The sequence below is a fragment of the Myiozetetes cayanensis genome, unplaced genomic scaffold (genome assembly GCF_022539395.1).
Source record: "Myiozetetes cayanensis isolate MyiCay16 unplaced genomic scaffold, myiCay2020 scf3, whole genome shotgun sequence".
Taxonomy (NCBI): domain Eukaryota; kingdom Metazoa; phylum Chordata; class Aves; order Passeriformes; family Tyrannidae; genus Myiozetetes; species Myiozetetes cayanensis.
The window spans coordinates 46,786,803-46,802,637 of NW_026087521.1; the positions used below are offsets into that span (position 1 = coordinate 46,786,803).

A 15,835-nucleotide genomic window follows, 5' to 3' on the forward strand; every position below is an offset into this window, starting at 1 on the left:
CTCTCAATCCTTCCAGAATCAAACAAGACTCCATTTTTGCCAGCATGAAACTCAAAGCTACACATCCAGCTACATTCTGCAATTAATCTCCATGCCATGAAGACTAAAACCTCTAATTAAAGTTTCAATGAGAGCCCCACCCATTTGTGTAATAGAGAGGACTGCTGGATCTCTCCATATCAAATGATGAGAGACTTGAGACAACAATCAAGTGTCAATTCATCCCAGAGAAAGCTCCTTTCAGCCAGAATTCTAGGCACTTTTAAGAAATGACAGCTTAAATGGTAAAACATCGTGAAGAATTTTAACAAAATCTGAAGAAAGACACTAATCCGATTTGCATGTCTCTGAACTGAGTGGAGAAAGAAATGGTAGCCCTGCCAAAAGCAGAGCAAGTACCTACCTGTGCATATGTATGTGTGTCACTGTAATAGATCTCATATGAGCCTTTTCATAAAATTCAACTTCAATGCACAGAAAGCACGAGAGTGCCTGTATGGAGGCTGCAGTGTATCCATCCATCAGAATAACAAGCAATAAAGCCTGCATATGCTTATACTAGACAAAATAGTCACAAATACAACAATATCACTTTAATCATCTGGCAACCCAGCAATCATCCAACTTCTGTGCTTTTGTTCTAGCCCGACAGCTACATGCAAGAGCTCTTTGTCTCCCATTTTGATTATTGTAATTACCTCCTCCCTCGCCTCCTTAGCAGCAAAATTCCCCTTCTCCTTCAACGTGTTCTACAAACATGGCTACTAAGTTCACATATTTTAGCTTTTTGGTCTAATTCTCCCTGTTTGGCATTTGTCATAAAGTTGAAGCTTCCTGTTGGCAAGGCCATGCTCTACCAACTATCTGGGTGTCCTCTTTCCTCTAGACAGTAGTTTGTAATTTCATCATCTTCCTTATCTGCTCCACATTCACCTGGATTTGTCTAGACCAGACCTGACCTCTAGTATTTAATCAAGGTTGTGAACTGCCAGAAGACTGTATCTGAGCGAAACAGCTCATCAAGAGCTATTCAATTACAGTTGGCAAATTAGGAAATGAATCAGACTGATGGACATTTGTAATTCATTAAGCCAAACTGTCTCAGCTGGTAAGGAGCAGGGGATAGTCCTCATCAACTTGTAAAGTATAAAACGCCCAGGATTTGTGCAAAGGTGTTCTGGAAGACTGTAGTCCAGTGTAGAATTAAGATTTTGAGAAACAATTCTGCATTGGTACTCCCATTGCAACAAACAGTTGGGCAGTGGAATAACATGCTTTGTTATTATGACAGTGCCATCAAGAAAAACACACAGCTCTATTCCCCTGCTCAACTCTCAGTGATACAGTAACTGAAGTCCACCACATAATTATTATTTCCAAGCAGTTTCCAGGCTTCAACAGTTTCGAGTTGTCATGGTGAGCTCATACTATTTGCTTGCTGTTCCTTTCTTTTTAATGGAGCAGGTGTCTGCCAGAATGTGTAACGTTAGTTTTCAGAGATACAGAATGAATACTGCTCACTCAGGCACTGTAAGTGCTTTGGCTCTGAATTCCAGGATGCTGAGATGAAGTCCCACAGCTTTCTTGGTCAGACATTTTACATCTCTGTGCAGGCCAAGTGGGCATCTCTGCCTGTGCCTGTGCCCAGAATCTGAGAAGAAGCTGGAACACAGGAGCCAGTATTCTCTTTCCTTGGGCTTTTCAGGTTCTAGCCACCATATCAACTCCACGAGGACACAATGAGATAACAAAATATTCTTGTCCATCTGGTGTCTCTATGGGAAGCAGATGGACATGAGCCAAAGTTATAGGAGTCACAGCTGAGGGCTGGCATTGGATGTCATGTGCATGCTGACATATGGTTTAATGCTCCAAGGCGTGTTCATACCAGAGACGTAAGATTATATTTCATCTCATATAGAAGCAATCATAGTGACAGCACACTGTCTTTGGGCAAGTACTCACTAGCCTGGAACTGGTCATAGTTCCTATGAACTCCGTTGTTTGTGACTGTAACTTTGGCTCTTTGTTTCAATACACTTCTTCAGCAGAATCAAATGGATGAACAGCAAGCCTATTCCAGGCTCCTTGCCAGTGCCTGTCACTGATCAGCTGGTCATCAACATAAGGACAGATGTGCATGCCCTGTCTCCACGGGTGCAGTGCTCCTGCAGCCAGGAGTCTCAATGCTGCACAGTCTACAATGCCAGAGAGACAGCTTTGGTCCCACCTCTGAAATACTTCATGCTGGACAGGTGAGTAACTACATGAAAGCAGGCTATGTATAATTCAAGAACCATAAAGCAGGCTTATCTGCAGACAGAGGAAGAAGATAGAAGAAGGCATCACCATCCTAAATCTAATGTCATATATGTGCAGGTTCCCCAGACCTCCCCTAAAAGACAGAGAGCCTCTTCCTCTTTAGAATAAAGAATATCATGAATAGTGGTCTCTGTATTTTGGTGCAGCTTCTGCAATGAAGCTGCTTCATCCCCTCAGCACCCACAGTGGAGATCAGTTCAGTGGAAGGAGGTGGAAGGCATCATCTGCATAACTGCCTGGTTAGTACAGTGATTGCTTTTACAAAAAACGTCTGAATTTATGACTCAAAGTTTGCATCTGAACGCTCTGCAGCCATTACATAGGACAGTACCAAAAGCCTGCATAGGCTTGGACAGGGCTGCTCCCAATTCCTCCTTCTGAACAGGTCATAAGGGGATGCAAGAGCAGTGGTGCCAGAGAGGAAGCGAGTGCAAGCTTGCTTTTCATAATTTATGAATTTTCTTTAGTTTCACCGAAAAAAATACCATTCTCATATCAAACCTCTAAACACATTTCCGTAGTATAGTAGTAATACAAATTGTCTTAAGTGCGTAAAGCATTTCCACCCAGTATATTGATTTTGAGTTAAAGGCTGTGCAGAACTGTTAGACATTTATTTTCAATATAAACTAATCCAACTAATTTGAGATCCACCTGCCAGTGTGCCTAACAAATCAAGGTAATTAACAATGGCTTAAGAGGCAGGAGTTTGTTCTTTGAATAAAGTAACATAAACTAGAAGTTTATTTTTAAAAAGCAAATACAAATCTTGTAACTCTGAAGGGCCTTTAACCTTTTCAAGACAGGATTGTACCACAATGTTCCTGTTCTGTGCAGAACTGAGAGTACTAATCCAACACCCTTTGAACATTCCTATAGTGTACAAAACATGGTATCTCTGAGCACACACACACACAAAGCAGCTAAATAAGAAATTCAGAAACACACGTAGAATGGTGTCCAAGTAAGATGCTCACACATTCACTTGATAAACCATAACACATGCTGTAATCCAGCCTACCCTGAAAACGCTTTCATCTCATTTATTTATTACCTGCCAAGAGGAAACGGGATACATTGGTACTTCTACTTTGCCATGTTGACCACTTCAATGTACTTATACATAAATTTATAACCAGATTATTCAGATTCCATACAGTAGCTAAAATGAAATCATGTCTTTTTTAGGTTTTACTGTGTATGTAATTATACTTGATCTTGCAAATACACAGTAAAAAAACATTATTCAACTGTGACAAGTCACTAACAATCCCATACATAATGAAATTCTGAATACAAGTTTATGAGCTTGTAAAAATCTTAAGTTTTCATCTTGGCTTTTTACTTTTGCAAATGAATCTGCTAGTTCAGTCCTACATTGGTTTTTAATAGCTATATGAACATTGTAGCTGGCAATTTTCCTATTCAATTATGCACTGGAATCCAATTCACTATAAGATTTTTAACTTTTTCCTAAACTGGTAGCAACTATTAAGTCCAAATGGCATCAGACTGCATATTTCAAAATACGTATTAGTGCCACCTACTATCATACCTGCATAAATAAGTCTGCTACTTATTTAAGGCTTATGAAGCCTCATTAAACAGTTCAGAGAATCACAGAATATCCTCGGTTGGAAGGGACCCACAAGGATCACTGAAGTCCAACTCGTAGCCCTGTACAGGACAGCCCCAAGAATGACATCATGTGCTTGAAAGTGTTGTCCAAACGCTTATGGAGCTTTGTCAGGCTTGGTGCTGTGGTCACTTGCTGGGGAGCCTGTTCAGTGCCCAACCACTCTCTGGGTGAAGAATTTTTTCCTGATATCCAACCTAAACTTCCCATGACACAACTTCAGGACATTCCCTCAGGTTCTGACACTGGTCACCACAAGAGTTCAGTGCCTGCCCCCTCGTCTTCCCCTCACGAGGAAGTTGTAGCTGCAATGAGATCTCCTCTTCTCCAGGTGGAACAAATCAAGCAACCTCAGCCACTCCTCATACGGCTTCCCCTCAAGGCCCTTCACCATCTTCACTGCCCTCTTTCAAGTGCTCTCTAAGAGCTTAATATCTTTCCCATACTGCAGTGCCTAAAACTGCCACAATATTCAAGGTGAGGCTGCACCAGTGCAGAGCAGAGCGAGACACTCACCTCCCTCGACCAGCTGTGGAAGAGGAACTTGAAGTGAATCGCTTTGACAAGATCAGGCATGAGATGAAATGGAAATAAAAAGTCTAAGTCCACAACTGAACAGTTAGTTCTGAAGCCAATTTTGAAACTCAAGTCTGCCTTGTAACAAATATTTAATAACTTCTCTCAGTCCAAAAGGCTTAAAAATGCATTACTGACACAATTTAACACCTCTTGGAATAAGACTGCATCTGCAATCCCTGTGGTATGAGACTGCTTACCTCTCTACAATTAGTGGATGCCTTCAAGCTATATCATTAATGTGAACATTGCACTGGGGGTGCACCTGCAACTCATGTACTTCAGAGTGAGATGGTTTTTTGCTTTTGCAGTATCTCTAAACACTCCTCTGCATCCTTCCTGCACCTTATATTCCTTTCAACCACAGAGTTCAAGGAAGTAAAATCCTCTGAAGAACACACAGCATGATGTGGATGTTCACAGGGACTGAAGACCTTCCACCACTTATTTTTTCCTTTTGAGTAATATCCATGTGCCTTTTCCACCACAGGCCCTCCCAAAGCAGCAGCCACACAAGAGAGCGAGAGAGCTACAAGTCTCAGGAGACCAGAGACTGAAGAATCTGAATTCTCAGATACAGTGTTTGATCCCAACATTTACTTGCCTGTTAGTTTCACTAGGACACCTACAGAGGCTTCTACACTTCTATTTTGGGGGTGAGGGAATGAAGCTGAGATGGAAAAGTAGAAAGGGTTTGGTAGAAACAAGGAGACTGCCATCTAAATTCAGGTCCTCCTCCTTTGTGTAAGAAGAAATTAAATGAGGAAGAAATGCCCCAGATGCTGCCCATTTTCAGTGACTCAACTCTGCTTCATCTTCCTCTCCCAGAGATAAAGAGAAGCAGATTTTGTAACAATTCTAACTTTGACATTTTGGTCTTAAGTCAGCAAGACATTTAAATAACTGCTTTGTGAACAGAACTATATTGGTGGTTCCTCAGAACTTTGACTTGAACTTTAGAGCCTCTTTTCTAACAACAAAATAAATAAGAAAGATACATAATATTCAGGAAGGTGGCAGGATCCAAGAACAAAGTCTAAGTTCCCTTCTGCTGCAGTAAATATCTGACTGGTTCAGAGTGTGCAGTTGGTGTATGCAACATCAGTGATTTAACATTGCTGCAAGGAAAGAGTCATCCTTGGTACTGTGCTCATGCCAGTAAGTATAAAACCATCCCCTTCCTACCTAGTCAAGGAATTCAGATGTGTAAATGCCAGATGGAGTATTCTGTAGAGAACAAGTCCCTTCCTAACTCAAATTTAACTTTATTCCTTGCCTTTATTTTGCTGCAAACACATTGTATTCTCCATTTTCCTATGATGATTTAAAGTGAAGGCATCAGTCTGACTGAAAATGCAACTTGCATTATTTCCTTCTCCCCACTGGGAAAGATGAAAGCTCTTAACTTCTTGAAGGCATCTCTCAAATATAATTAATAAACCTATTCTGGCCAGGACAGCAAGATTTAATCTCCAAGTACCAAAGGTCAGTTTAGAGCAGGTGAGGAATGGAGATAAGGAGACAGAACTGTCGACTGTGAAGGCAGTTTGCAAGAAAAAATAGCTGGAAACAAATGAGAAACCATAAAATATAAAGGAGTGCAACTATACAAATAGAAAACCAAAGTTTTTATGCCAAATGTCCATAATTTCAAATGGCTACAAGAATCTGCAATTTTGGGTAGGGAAAAAAACTCCACTTGTAACCTTGACCCTATTGTTGAGCTCAAGTTACTGCATCTGCATGATTTTCCCCAAACAAATCCATCATCTGCTCTGTTGGAGCACATTGCTGCACAATGCTGAGAAGCACAGTGGATTGCCAAGAAGAAGACAAAGGTTCCCAGGTTTTGGGTTTTTTCGTTACTATTGGTGGTTTTTTACATTATAGAAGATTTAGGATTTCCCTTCACTCTTCAGCTAATAAGAGAAGGAGGGCACTGTAAGCCTCTCTGTGGAGAGACAGAAGGGATAACTGCATGACACTTCCCTTGAGACCCAAAACCATCAATTGCAATAATTGAAAGCCCTGGGAACATCTACAACTAACAGTGAAGGATCTGCAGTCAGCAAACATGTCATTTTTGTTGTTTCTCTGTATTTATGAATGATTAAGGAAGATCAAGTTTTTTGGTTTTTTCACTGATGCACTTCTTTCATTCTTGTGCACCTGCTGACTGGAAGACAGTCAGTGAATATCAACACTTTTTTTAGCAGCATTAGGTTAAAGATGGAGAAGCTAAAGCCACACTGACAGAAAGATTAGGTACCTAATTTTCATACATTCTCCATAAAACCATTATGTGGCTGAGTCCAGAAAGATCAAAAAATTGCAGGGAGTGACCCCAATATGGTACAAGATTATGTGTGACATACTCCCCTCCCCCAATATGTTTCAGATTGCAGCATGCTACAGATTTGAAATATGTACATGCAAAAAAACCCTAAAACTAAAATTAAAAAATATTGCTCTATCACAAAAGTACAACCCTATGTAAAAATCTTACTGACTTTAGAGACACTGGACAAGTGTACAGAACTCAGCACCTGAGAGCCAGCAAATAATATATCTAGCTTTTAACTTCTTTTTTTTTTAAGTGAAATGTCCCTTTCAACACATTTAAAGTAAAATGTAACTATATCAGAAGCCGCATTTTCAATGACAACCCAGTGGTACTTAAATACAATAATGAACATCACAGCAAAATGCAAAATTTCAGGATGACTTTGGACAACTTGGACTCCCAATTCACAGACACCAACTTTCAAAACACAACTATAGGTAGAAAGTTTTGGAAAAAGATACATTTTTCTCACTGGGAAACAGGTTAAAATAATAACCTGTTCCCATTAAGTCAAAGGTTTTTGCTTTTGACTTGAATAGGAACATGATTAAAAGGACTACACAGAAAGAATAGATGAAATCTTGATTAAAAACTGTTTTATTCAAATATCTTTCCAATGAAAAACCTCAGACTAGAAAATAAACATTCTCACAGCACAGTGGTTTCAAAAGAAAATGTAAAAAATAAATGTACATAAACCCCATCACTGTGCTATATAAGTGCCCTGTACAGCACTACAGACAACTAGTGCAACTCCATTATTTTTATAGAAAATTTGTATTTTAAATTAAATTTGCTTTGAAGCACTTGGTTCTTTCAGTTATATAATTTAAATTAGTCAAACTTATTACTTACAAAAATATATCTTAAAAGAGCTATAAATTATTTAGAGTGCCTTTTTTGATGTTAAGCTTCCTGGTTCAGTCAGAAAACTTGCTGAAGTTGTCACATGCTACTATGGTGTCAAATTCTGCCCTAAGACCTGTGCAGGCATATGCCTAAAAAATTGAACTGCTAAGCCTGACAGTTTGAAAATTGGATTGGAAGATGGTAGGCTTACAGTCTCAATTAATTCCCCAGAACAAGTGTATGTGATTGTAGATCCCCCTGTGTCAAGTTGTTGGGTTTTTTTAGAGGAGTTTAAGTCCAGGTAAGGAATGATTAGCATGTAATTAGCTGAAAAGCCTCAGGACTTCAGGCAATCTAGTAAGTGTGAATTACTGCAAGTCCTTAGCAAAAATGGCTTGTACAAAAGTCTGTGTGCTGCAGATATGTAACCAGTAGGAAACGCTTGTCTGATTGCATGAATTTTACACATCTTCCAGCTTTCTAACTGATCCGAATGCCACATCTCATGCTCAGAGGCATCTTGCATACAAAACTTACAATACACAGAAGAAAAAATTTAGCTCATTCATCTCTGTAATTGTACATGTTTGGTAGATTAGCAAACAATTACATTCTTCATTAATTAATCATGCCAGACCGTGATATGTTCACCATGGCTATGAACAGGTTCATTCTTATTACAACTACAGTTGGGAATAAATCAGGCTGTGGTTTGTTTTGAGTTTCCAGCAGTGGTCTGTCTCTTGGAGACAGACCGAGCCTTGTTGCAATTTTCTACAAACAAGTATCAGGACAAGGAGCCACAGGAAAACATATTCTGAACAGTCTGAAGGAAACCTAACTGCTTTTCTACCACCAGTTGAGACTGACTTAGATCACATTTTACCCTTCAATCAAAAAAGCATGTAAGTAACTCATATTTAATGGAAACACTCATGTAAGTAAAAGCATCCACAGAATTATGTGAGTGTTGGATTTACCATGCATAAAAAAAAATCTTCGATAACGTGTTAATATATTTATTAACACATACTGTCACATAGAAAATTCAATTTAGATTATCATATAAAAGCTATAAATTCTGTTCATAAAATCAATTTGATATGGGCATGTTTAAAGTGTGTGGACAATACTTTGAAACATACTCAAAAATTCACAAGAAAGCAAAACGCATACATTTGGGTCTACCTTTAAATTTTCTAGTACTTGAAATTAAGATGTAAGGTAAGTGCAAGGAAAAGCAACGGGTAACAGTACATTATAGAAGTGAAAAGGGCACAGTACAACCAATCACAGATTGATGTTATTTAATACTATTATGATACAGAAAGAAGTAGGTTTACAAACTTACCCTCATCTTTGCACACGCATCCTGTGTTGACTCTGTGCCTCTTAACTCTTTTACCAGCATAGAACCTAAATACTAAAACAAAAATCCACTGAACTTAATTTAACTCAAATTCCAGAACAGACAAACATCTGCAGAAATGCACTTAAAATCCTTTAAAAAGCATACTTGTAGCAGTCAACTTCTTAATACATTGCTTTAGAGTTTTTTTACTCTGTAGTTCTTTGATAAATCATTTAAACCAATGCATTAATCAACCTAGAAAACAAGAATGCACAGTAACAAGTGTATTGAATCAGCTCATGTCTTTTGAAACAATATCTGAAAGTCTCCTCGCTTTAGTCACTCAAACAATGAGGAAATACTACAGATTCCATCTTAAAAAAAGCCATTTCATTAAAAAACAGAGAATCTGCTTTTTTTAGCTGCCATCTGCCGATCTCCTATTGTTATGTGTGCAATCACGTGGATGTGAAGGGCAGCATCAATCTTAACTTCACTGTACTCAATCTGTAACTAATTCACGTGCAAACAGCAGAGCCCAATATCAGGAAACAGAGAAAACAAATCTATACCAAGGCTAGCTTCTTCCTAAGGAAAGGTTGACCCTGAATGATTATTTTAGCGCCTTTACTGATCTGGAGGAGGGCTGGGTGAGAGGAAGCAGAAGGGTGCTGTGTCCTGGCTCAGCTCACTGAAAGCCTCTGTGCCCTCAGAGGAGCCCGCTCATCTCTGAGGGCACACAAGGCAGTGAGTGCCTCACCGATACAGCCCCCTTCCTACAGGCCTTTCCCTCACTTTGTCACTTGCTGGCACATGCAGTTTGAGCCCTCCTGCACCTTGATAGTAGGCTCTGCTCCTCTGGATTTGTTCTTCTGGGGTCTCAGTACCCATCTCTGCCACGTTTGGATACTGCTAACAGGATGTTTCTGTATTTCTGTATGATGTCACATGCAAGTCTGGCTTAGCTGTAGAGAGAGGAGAGCATGTGACCCTCACCTGCTCCTCCCAAGGCACAGAGATGTCTCTCCCTGTACCCTCACTGCAGAACAAGGCCATGCCTTCTCTTAAGTCTCCAGTCCTAAGTGAGGCAACACAGGAGCAGAAGAGAAGCCAGTGTGGGCAGGACCCTTTTCCCAGAGGATGCTGCTGCCCATCACCACCTCCTGACCTTTTTCACTCTACCACACTGCCTCCCCTTGGAAACAGCCTAAACTGACCCAACCAGATAGTGAAACAGCTTCAGCTTAGACAGGAACCTATCAAAAAGAACTTCAGTTACAGCTGAACGCAAGCTGGAACTGAACAGAGAATGTACTGGTTCAATTCTCTGATCTCCTGACCTAAACTAAGATATTTTCTTTAAAGCCTTCACTTCACACTGTGTACTGCAGGAGTCTCTGACCTGCAAGAAAATGCATAAATATTTCAATGAAGACAGTAGCCAATATGTCAGTTGGTAAGAAACATTTTATAGGGCATTATAGATGGAACAGTGAGCAACACCAACACTACCAGACAAGCACCAGAAAGGAATGAATGAAGGGCATTCCTGGAGGACTGCAGATGTGAAAGATTCATAAACCGAGCAGCTGTAAGTCCAGCTGGGGGTTCGATGATGACATGAATAGGGCTTTGGGTATTAATTTGGTGGGACAGTTTGGTATTGCCCTTGAAGAAAAACAACAAATATAAAGCAAACTCCAAAATTAGAAAATTAAAAGCGTATTGAGTTGAACTGCATTTTTTTCTGGATCCTGTTGTCTGACACTTTTGGCATCCTGTGCAGTTTGCAATTACTTCAACTTTTTTTAAATTTTCTTATTTTTTTTATGGACTATAGTACAAAAAATATCTTTTCCTTGAAAGATACCAGTTGGTCAGGCACCAGGGGAAAAAAGCGGTGCTTTGAGCTCACGGCAGAACAAGAGGAAGAAAGAGAAGAGATGGGCAGCTCCTGTCCCATCCACACAGCAGCAAAAAGCAGAAGGCATTCAGAAATGCTTCCCAGGGAGGACTGTGTAATAGACAAACAAATCACAGAGGTACCGTCCAATTTAGTTGTCAGAAAGATCTGAAACTCTAGCAGGGAATTTTGCTTCCCTTTGACTTGCTGTGCTTTTGGAAAAGTTCCTACTCAAATACTGAGAGCATATGGGAGCAATGCAGAGAACATCCAACGCTTTAACTGAGTGATGTGGCACACAGTGAAAGCTGTGCCCATCATAACTTACAAGTCAGGCTTTTACTCTATAAGGCTGAGGTCAATACAGCTCAGTGATCTGAAATGAAGCAGTGACGCATGGTCCTTAGGAAAAGAAGGTGTTTCCTCAATCACCAGTAACTTAAGATATTCCTTGTCATCTCAACGTCATTTATTTAATGATCCACATGCCTTCCAATCTATTACAAGGGTGACATGCTGGATCATGCAATACGATAAAAGGCACTCATGCTCCCTTTATTGGAAACTAGGAAAAATATTTAAAGAACTAGAAGTTGCTAAGCTTTCTTTTCAATTTGAGGTGAGCTAGGAGGTTTTGAATAGTAGGAGAAGAAGACTGAGAGTAGGTGAGCTGGTCCTTGACCATGACTTGCTGAGGAAGGTAGAGGTTCTAGTTACTGTCCAAGGACAGTCACTGCATTCATGGCAATTTCTACCCAATGAAGGTCTGATGGAAAATACAAATGTACTCCAGTAAGACAGGACTGTAACAACCCTTCTGCCCTTGCTCAGTGAGAGCCAGGCTCTGTCTCACCTGCATTTAGTCTCTAATTCCTACCTTTCCAGATATGCTTCAAAAGAGGTTCAGCAGCCTCCAACTCTCCCCCAAAATACAGTTGTATTTGGTAAACAGAGCACGATCCTAAAAAGCACTAAAGATCTTAGCCCCTTCAAGTGAAGAGGATCTCAACACCATGACCTGGACCAGAGGTTAACCCTTAGCTATTATGCTAAAGGCACTGCAACTACTGAGCCCCTTTCCTTGTACCATAAGTCAGCCTTCCTTCATTAGGGCCACCTCCAAAGAGGACGCAGAGTGGTCTGGCAAGCTCCTTCAGCAAATTCAACAACGCTTTTCAGCAAAGTTGGAGGGGGAAATGTAAGCATTTAAAGAGGTGAGTTGAGTCACCTCTTCAGATCCCCAGAAGCTCCAGTCCTCCCACCCTGTTCTCAGGAAACTCAAGATTTCAGTTTTTAACTAAAAAGAAAAACCCAAAATTACTTTCTGTGTTGAAGGAGACCTTTTTCTCCTCCACAAGCATTTATAACACAATAGAGAACACTAATTGCCTTTAGCTGTAGAAGGAAGATCTGTTTGTCCAGGGATGGGAAGTGGTAATCAGCTGAAGCTAGAGAGAGGTAAAAATAAACATGCCCTGCCCTGATGGAACTGACTGCTACTGGTACTTCAAGTAGCCAACAGTTAGGCAGAGGTCTGAATGTGTTCTTGTCCCAGAGATGGAAAACACTGCTTCAGAATCCTGATTTCCATCTTCTCTATCTCCCTTCCCTAAAAACAAATCTATAAAATTCAGGTGAGGCAACACTTAAATTAACTACTGTGAACACATTAAGGTAGGCATGAGGATCCCATATTATGCTTTATTATTCTTCCATAACTACTAGACAGGAATTTGTGACAAATGAGAAATAGGGGTGTCACTTCTATACTTGGCCACTTACTCATAGTGTCCATTCTCTAACACTATTGATACATGGACTGCAATGTATCACAAAATTCATAGCAAAAAGTACTGTGCATCCTTGTTTCTCATTTATTACAATTACAGTTTCGCAGAAGAAGTGGCCTGTCTCACTAAAAGTGATTGAGAAAATATTATAACTGGAAGTAAAACACAACAGCCTATCAAAATCCAAGATTAGCATATCTACCCCAAATCAAACCACTAATATTTATCAACACTTACAAATGCTTTATAGTCACATGACTGGAAGATGAGTTTCTCTGGATGATGTTGCCAATATTGTACAGGTGTTGATGCTGTGGCTTCATTTGGAGGTCGCAAGGTAATTGAAGGCTCTCCCCAGTCTCCTGTCTGAAAATCACAGTTGTTCAAGATATTAGAATATGTGCAGGTAAATTAGCTACAAAATAGACCTCCAGTGTTGTGCTCAATTAACAAGAGTTTATTTTCTATGCATAGCAGCCATGTTACTAAAATAAGGGAACACAACTCCTACAACATTTTTCGTGATTTAATTTATAATCCAAAATCATCTACTGTAGTGTTTAATGAGGCTTTAATTAAATCTATTTGCTTTGAGAATAAAATCATTAGGCACCGGAAATGTTCCTTAAAAATAAGTGTTTACAATACATATATGAGGATGAGAGCACTTGAAAAAAATCATGAGATGCATGAAAGTGCCTTTCACAAATTCTGCTATGTGTTTTACAGGCTTTTCTGCACAGTTAATGAGTCTTCCATTATCCAGCACATATAACTAACTTTTCTAAATGGCTAAATAACAGAGACTTTGCTTTGAACTTAAGACTGATTATACATTCTTCAAAAATATGAGGCATTCTTTAATCTCTTTATGAATATTTACTTTGATCACCATCTCTTGCTTCCTCATTGTGGAGGTAGTAACATTGCCCTTCCACATTCATCATTCTCACTGATACAGGCGATTGCCTTCCTGAGCTGTCATCTCCTCTCTTTCCTCAAAGCCCTCAGAGAACACAGGTAAGACTGCAGTTTGCTGCCAAGTCCCTTTGCAGCACACTCTTCTCCCTTCCAATAGAGCCAATGCAGGCATCACTACAGGTATGTTCCCAGACTGCTAGTGCTGGTCTGGGTCTTACCTGCCATTGTTGTGGTTTTGGTCATGGCTTTATTGGACCCGGACTGACCTCTGGACCCTTTGGGGCTCCTTCTACCTTGCAGGCCCATGCAAAAAATAATTATTATTCTGAGACTATTTAGCTGTTAACTGTGATCTCTCCTACTTTTGGTTCACATATGCCCACATCCTCAACACCAGGGATGCCGTCAAAGCATCAGCTCACTTTAACTGAAAATGACCTGTGGATGGACTCTTTTCTCTGCTTCCCAACCCCTCTTCCCTCTGCCACCAGTCCTACTTCTCTCCTATTCTGTCTGGTCTGGACTGCCTCTGAATTGCCCTCTTCTTCTCACTCTGTCTTTTTGCAACCACATTGCTCCTTCTTGATCCTCCTTTCCCTGCTTATTTTCTCTCCAACTACTTTATCCTTTCCTATATGATTATTTCAGTTTGGGTTACACTACTTCTTTCTTTACCTGCACTTATCTCTGTGTATTTTCTATCCATGTCATATTGTTAAAATATGTGTTAAAGATGGTAAGGAATTGTCATCAGCTTTTCACACAGAATATGGCTAGAAGTTCAGACTTTTATAGCAGAAAGAAGTTATACATAAAAAACACATGAAAAAAATCTTATTGAAGACATTCAAAGTCTGGCAAACTATCACATCTTACTAATTAAATCAGGACAGAGTAAACAAAACAAGTACATCATTTTCATGTGTCACAAAATAACGAAATGACACGCATTTGCACAGCTCTGCAATGAAAAGCAAGAGATAAATCTGGAAACATCAACATTACCCTGCCAATATGGTAACATCAAGCAAGTCGAACCTAGTTACTGTTGACACCATTAGCACATCTACCAGTAACACAGTACTGTAACTTCTGTCTTGCCTAGTTAAGTTGCCTATATGCCATGGATATGACTTCAGCCTTAGATTCTGAAAGGAAAGCAGCAGAAGCAATTGCTCCACTTTTTCACATTTTGTATCCACAATGTATAAAAACCTTTTATCATATTTAATCTGAAGTGAGAGTTTGACTTCTTTAAGAAGTAGTTCTTATAAAATGTGGTTTCCATCATATTACAAAAGGGCAAGGATCTGCGTCCTTGTTATTAGTGGAGTCTGTCTTTGAGAACAAGAGAAGATGGATTGCACCCATCACAAATTCTCACAGTGTGCTCAGCTGTCTCTTATGAACTGTTCAAGGCCACAGCTAACAGACCACTTGAAATAGTCCTTTTTTTCCCCCTAATAAAGATACACTCCTGCATGTTCTGGGTAAGGAATCAGATCTTGGGAGGTATATCCTATCCATTTAGAAAAAGGCTACTATGATAGAACATGAGTAAATTTAGGACAGAAAAGCTACAAAAGTACATCTTTTGACCTTAACATCTTTCCTTAGTGGTATCTCCACTAAGGAAGCATGGGGATGGCTGTGCCACGTTCTACTGAACAAGTGACCGCAACTAGTGCTCCAAACCCTCCTGTTGCACTGCTCAGCAGGTGGCTTCCCTACATGCAGAAGAGAGATGGCACTGACAAATTAAGCAGAGAGTAAGGAGTAAGTAACGAGTAAAATGAGTACATAATTTTACAGTGTGTCTTCCTTTTGCACAGACAGTAGGAAAAGCATGGAAAACTGCATTTCTTCTGTCTGTAAATAAGGGACAGTAAAAGAGGAACAGTGATTAACTCTAGCTTTGGTTCAATTTTATAAAGGAAAAATTAATCATAAGGAAATGGGAAATAATCTTCAACTAGGCTAATAAAACTAGGGTATGAGACACTTAGAGAGGGACTGTGTGGAGACCATTTGCTGGTGTCCATTAATTACTCTATAAATATAATCATCCTAGTACCTACTCCTTTTAAATTAGTCAATACTGAATTGCCAAGATTTCTATACTTTTCTTTAGGATGTTCTAAAC

At 39.7% G+C, this 15,835-nt stretch overlaps 1 protein-coding gene across 5 annotated transcripts in view; it reads right to left on the bottom strand.

Annotated features, from left to right (window-relative positions):
- The window catches only part of ANKS1B (ankyrin repeat and sterile alpha motif domain containing 1B), a 420,494-nt gene that overhangs the window by 15,629 nt on the left and 389,030 nt on the right, over nucleotides 1–15,835 (bottom strand). For all 5 annotated transcript variants that reach the window (XM_050323424.1, XM_050323422.1, XM_050323423.1 and 2 more), the window contains 2 exons: nucleotides 13,009–13,137; nucleotides 9,079–9,150 (listed from right to left, as the gene is read on the bottom strand). In XM_050323424.1, coding sequence (XP_050179381.1) covers nucleotides 9,079–9,150; nucleotides 13,009–13,137 — 201 coding nt within the window. The remainder of the gene's footprint in view (nucleotides 1–9,078; nucleotides 9,151–13,008; nucleotides 13,138–15,835) is intronic.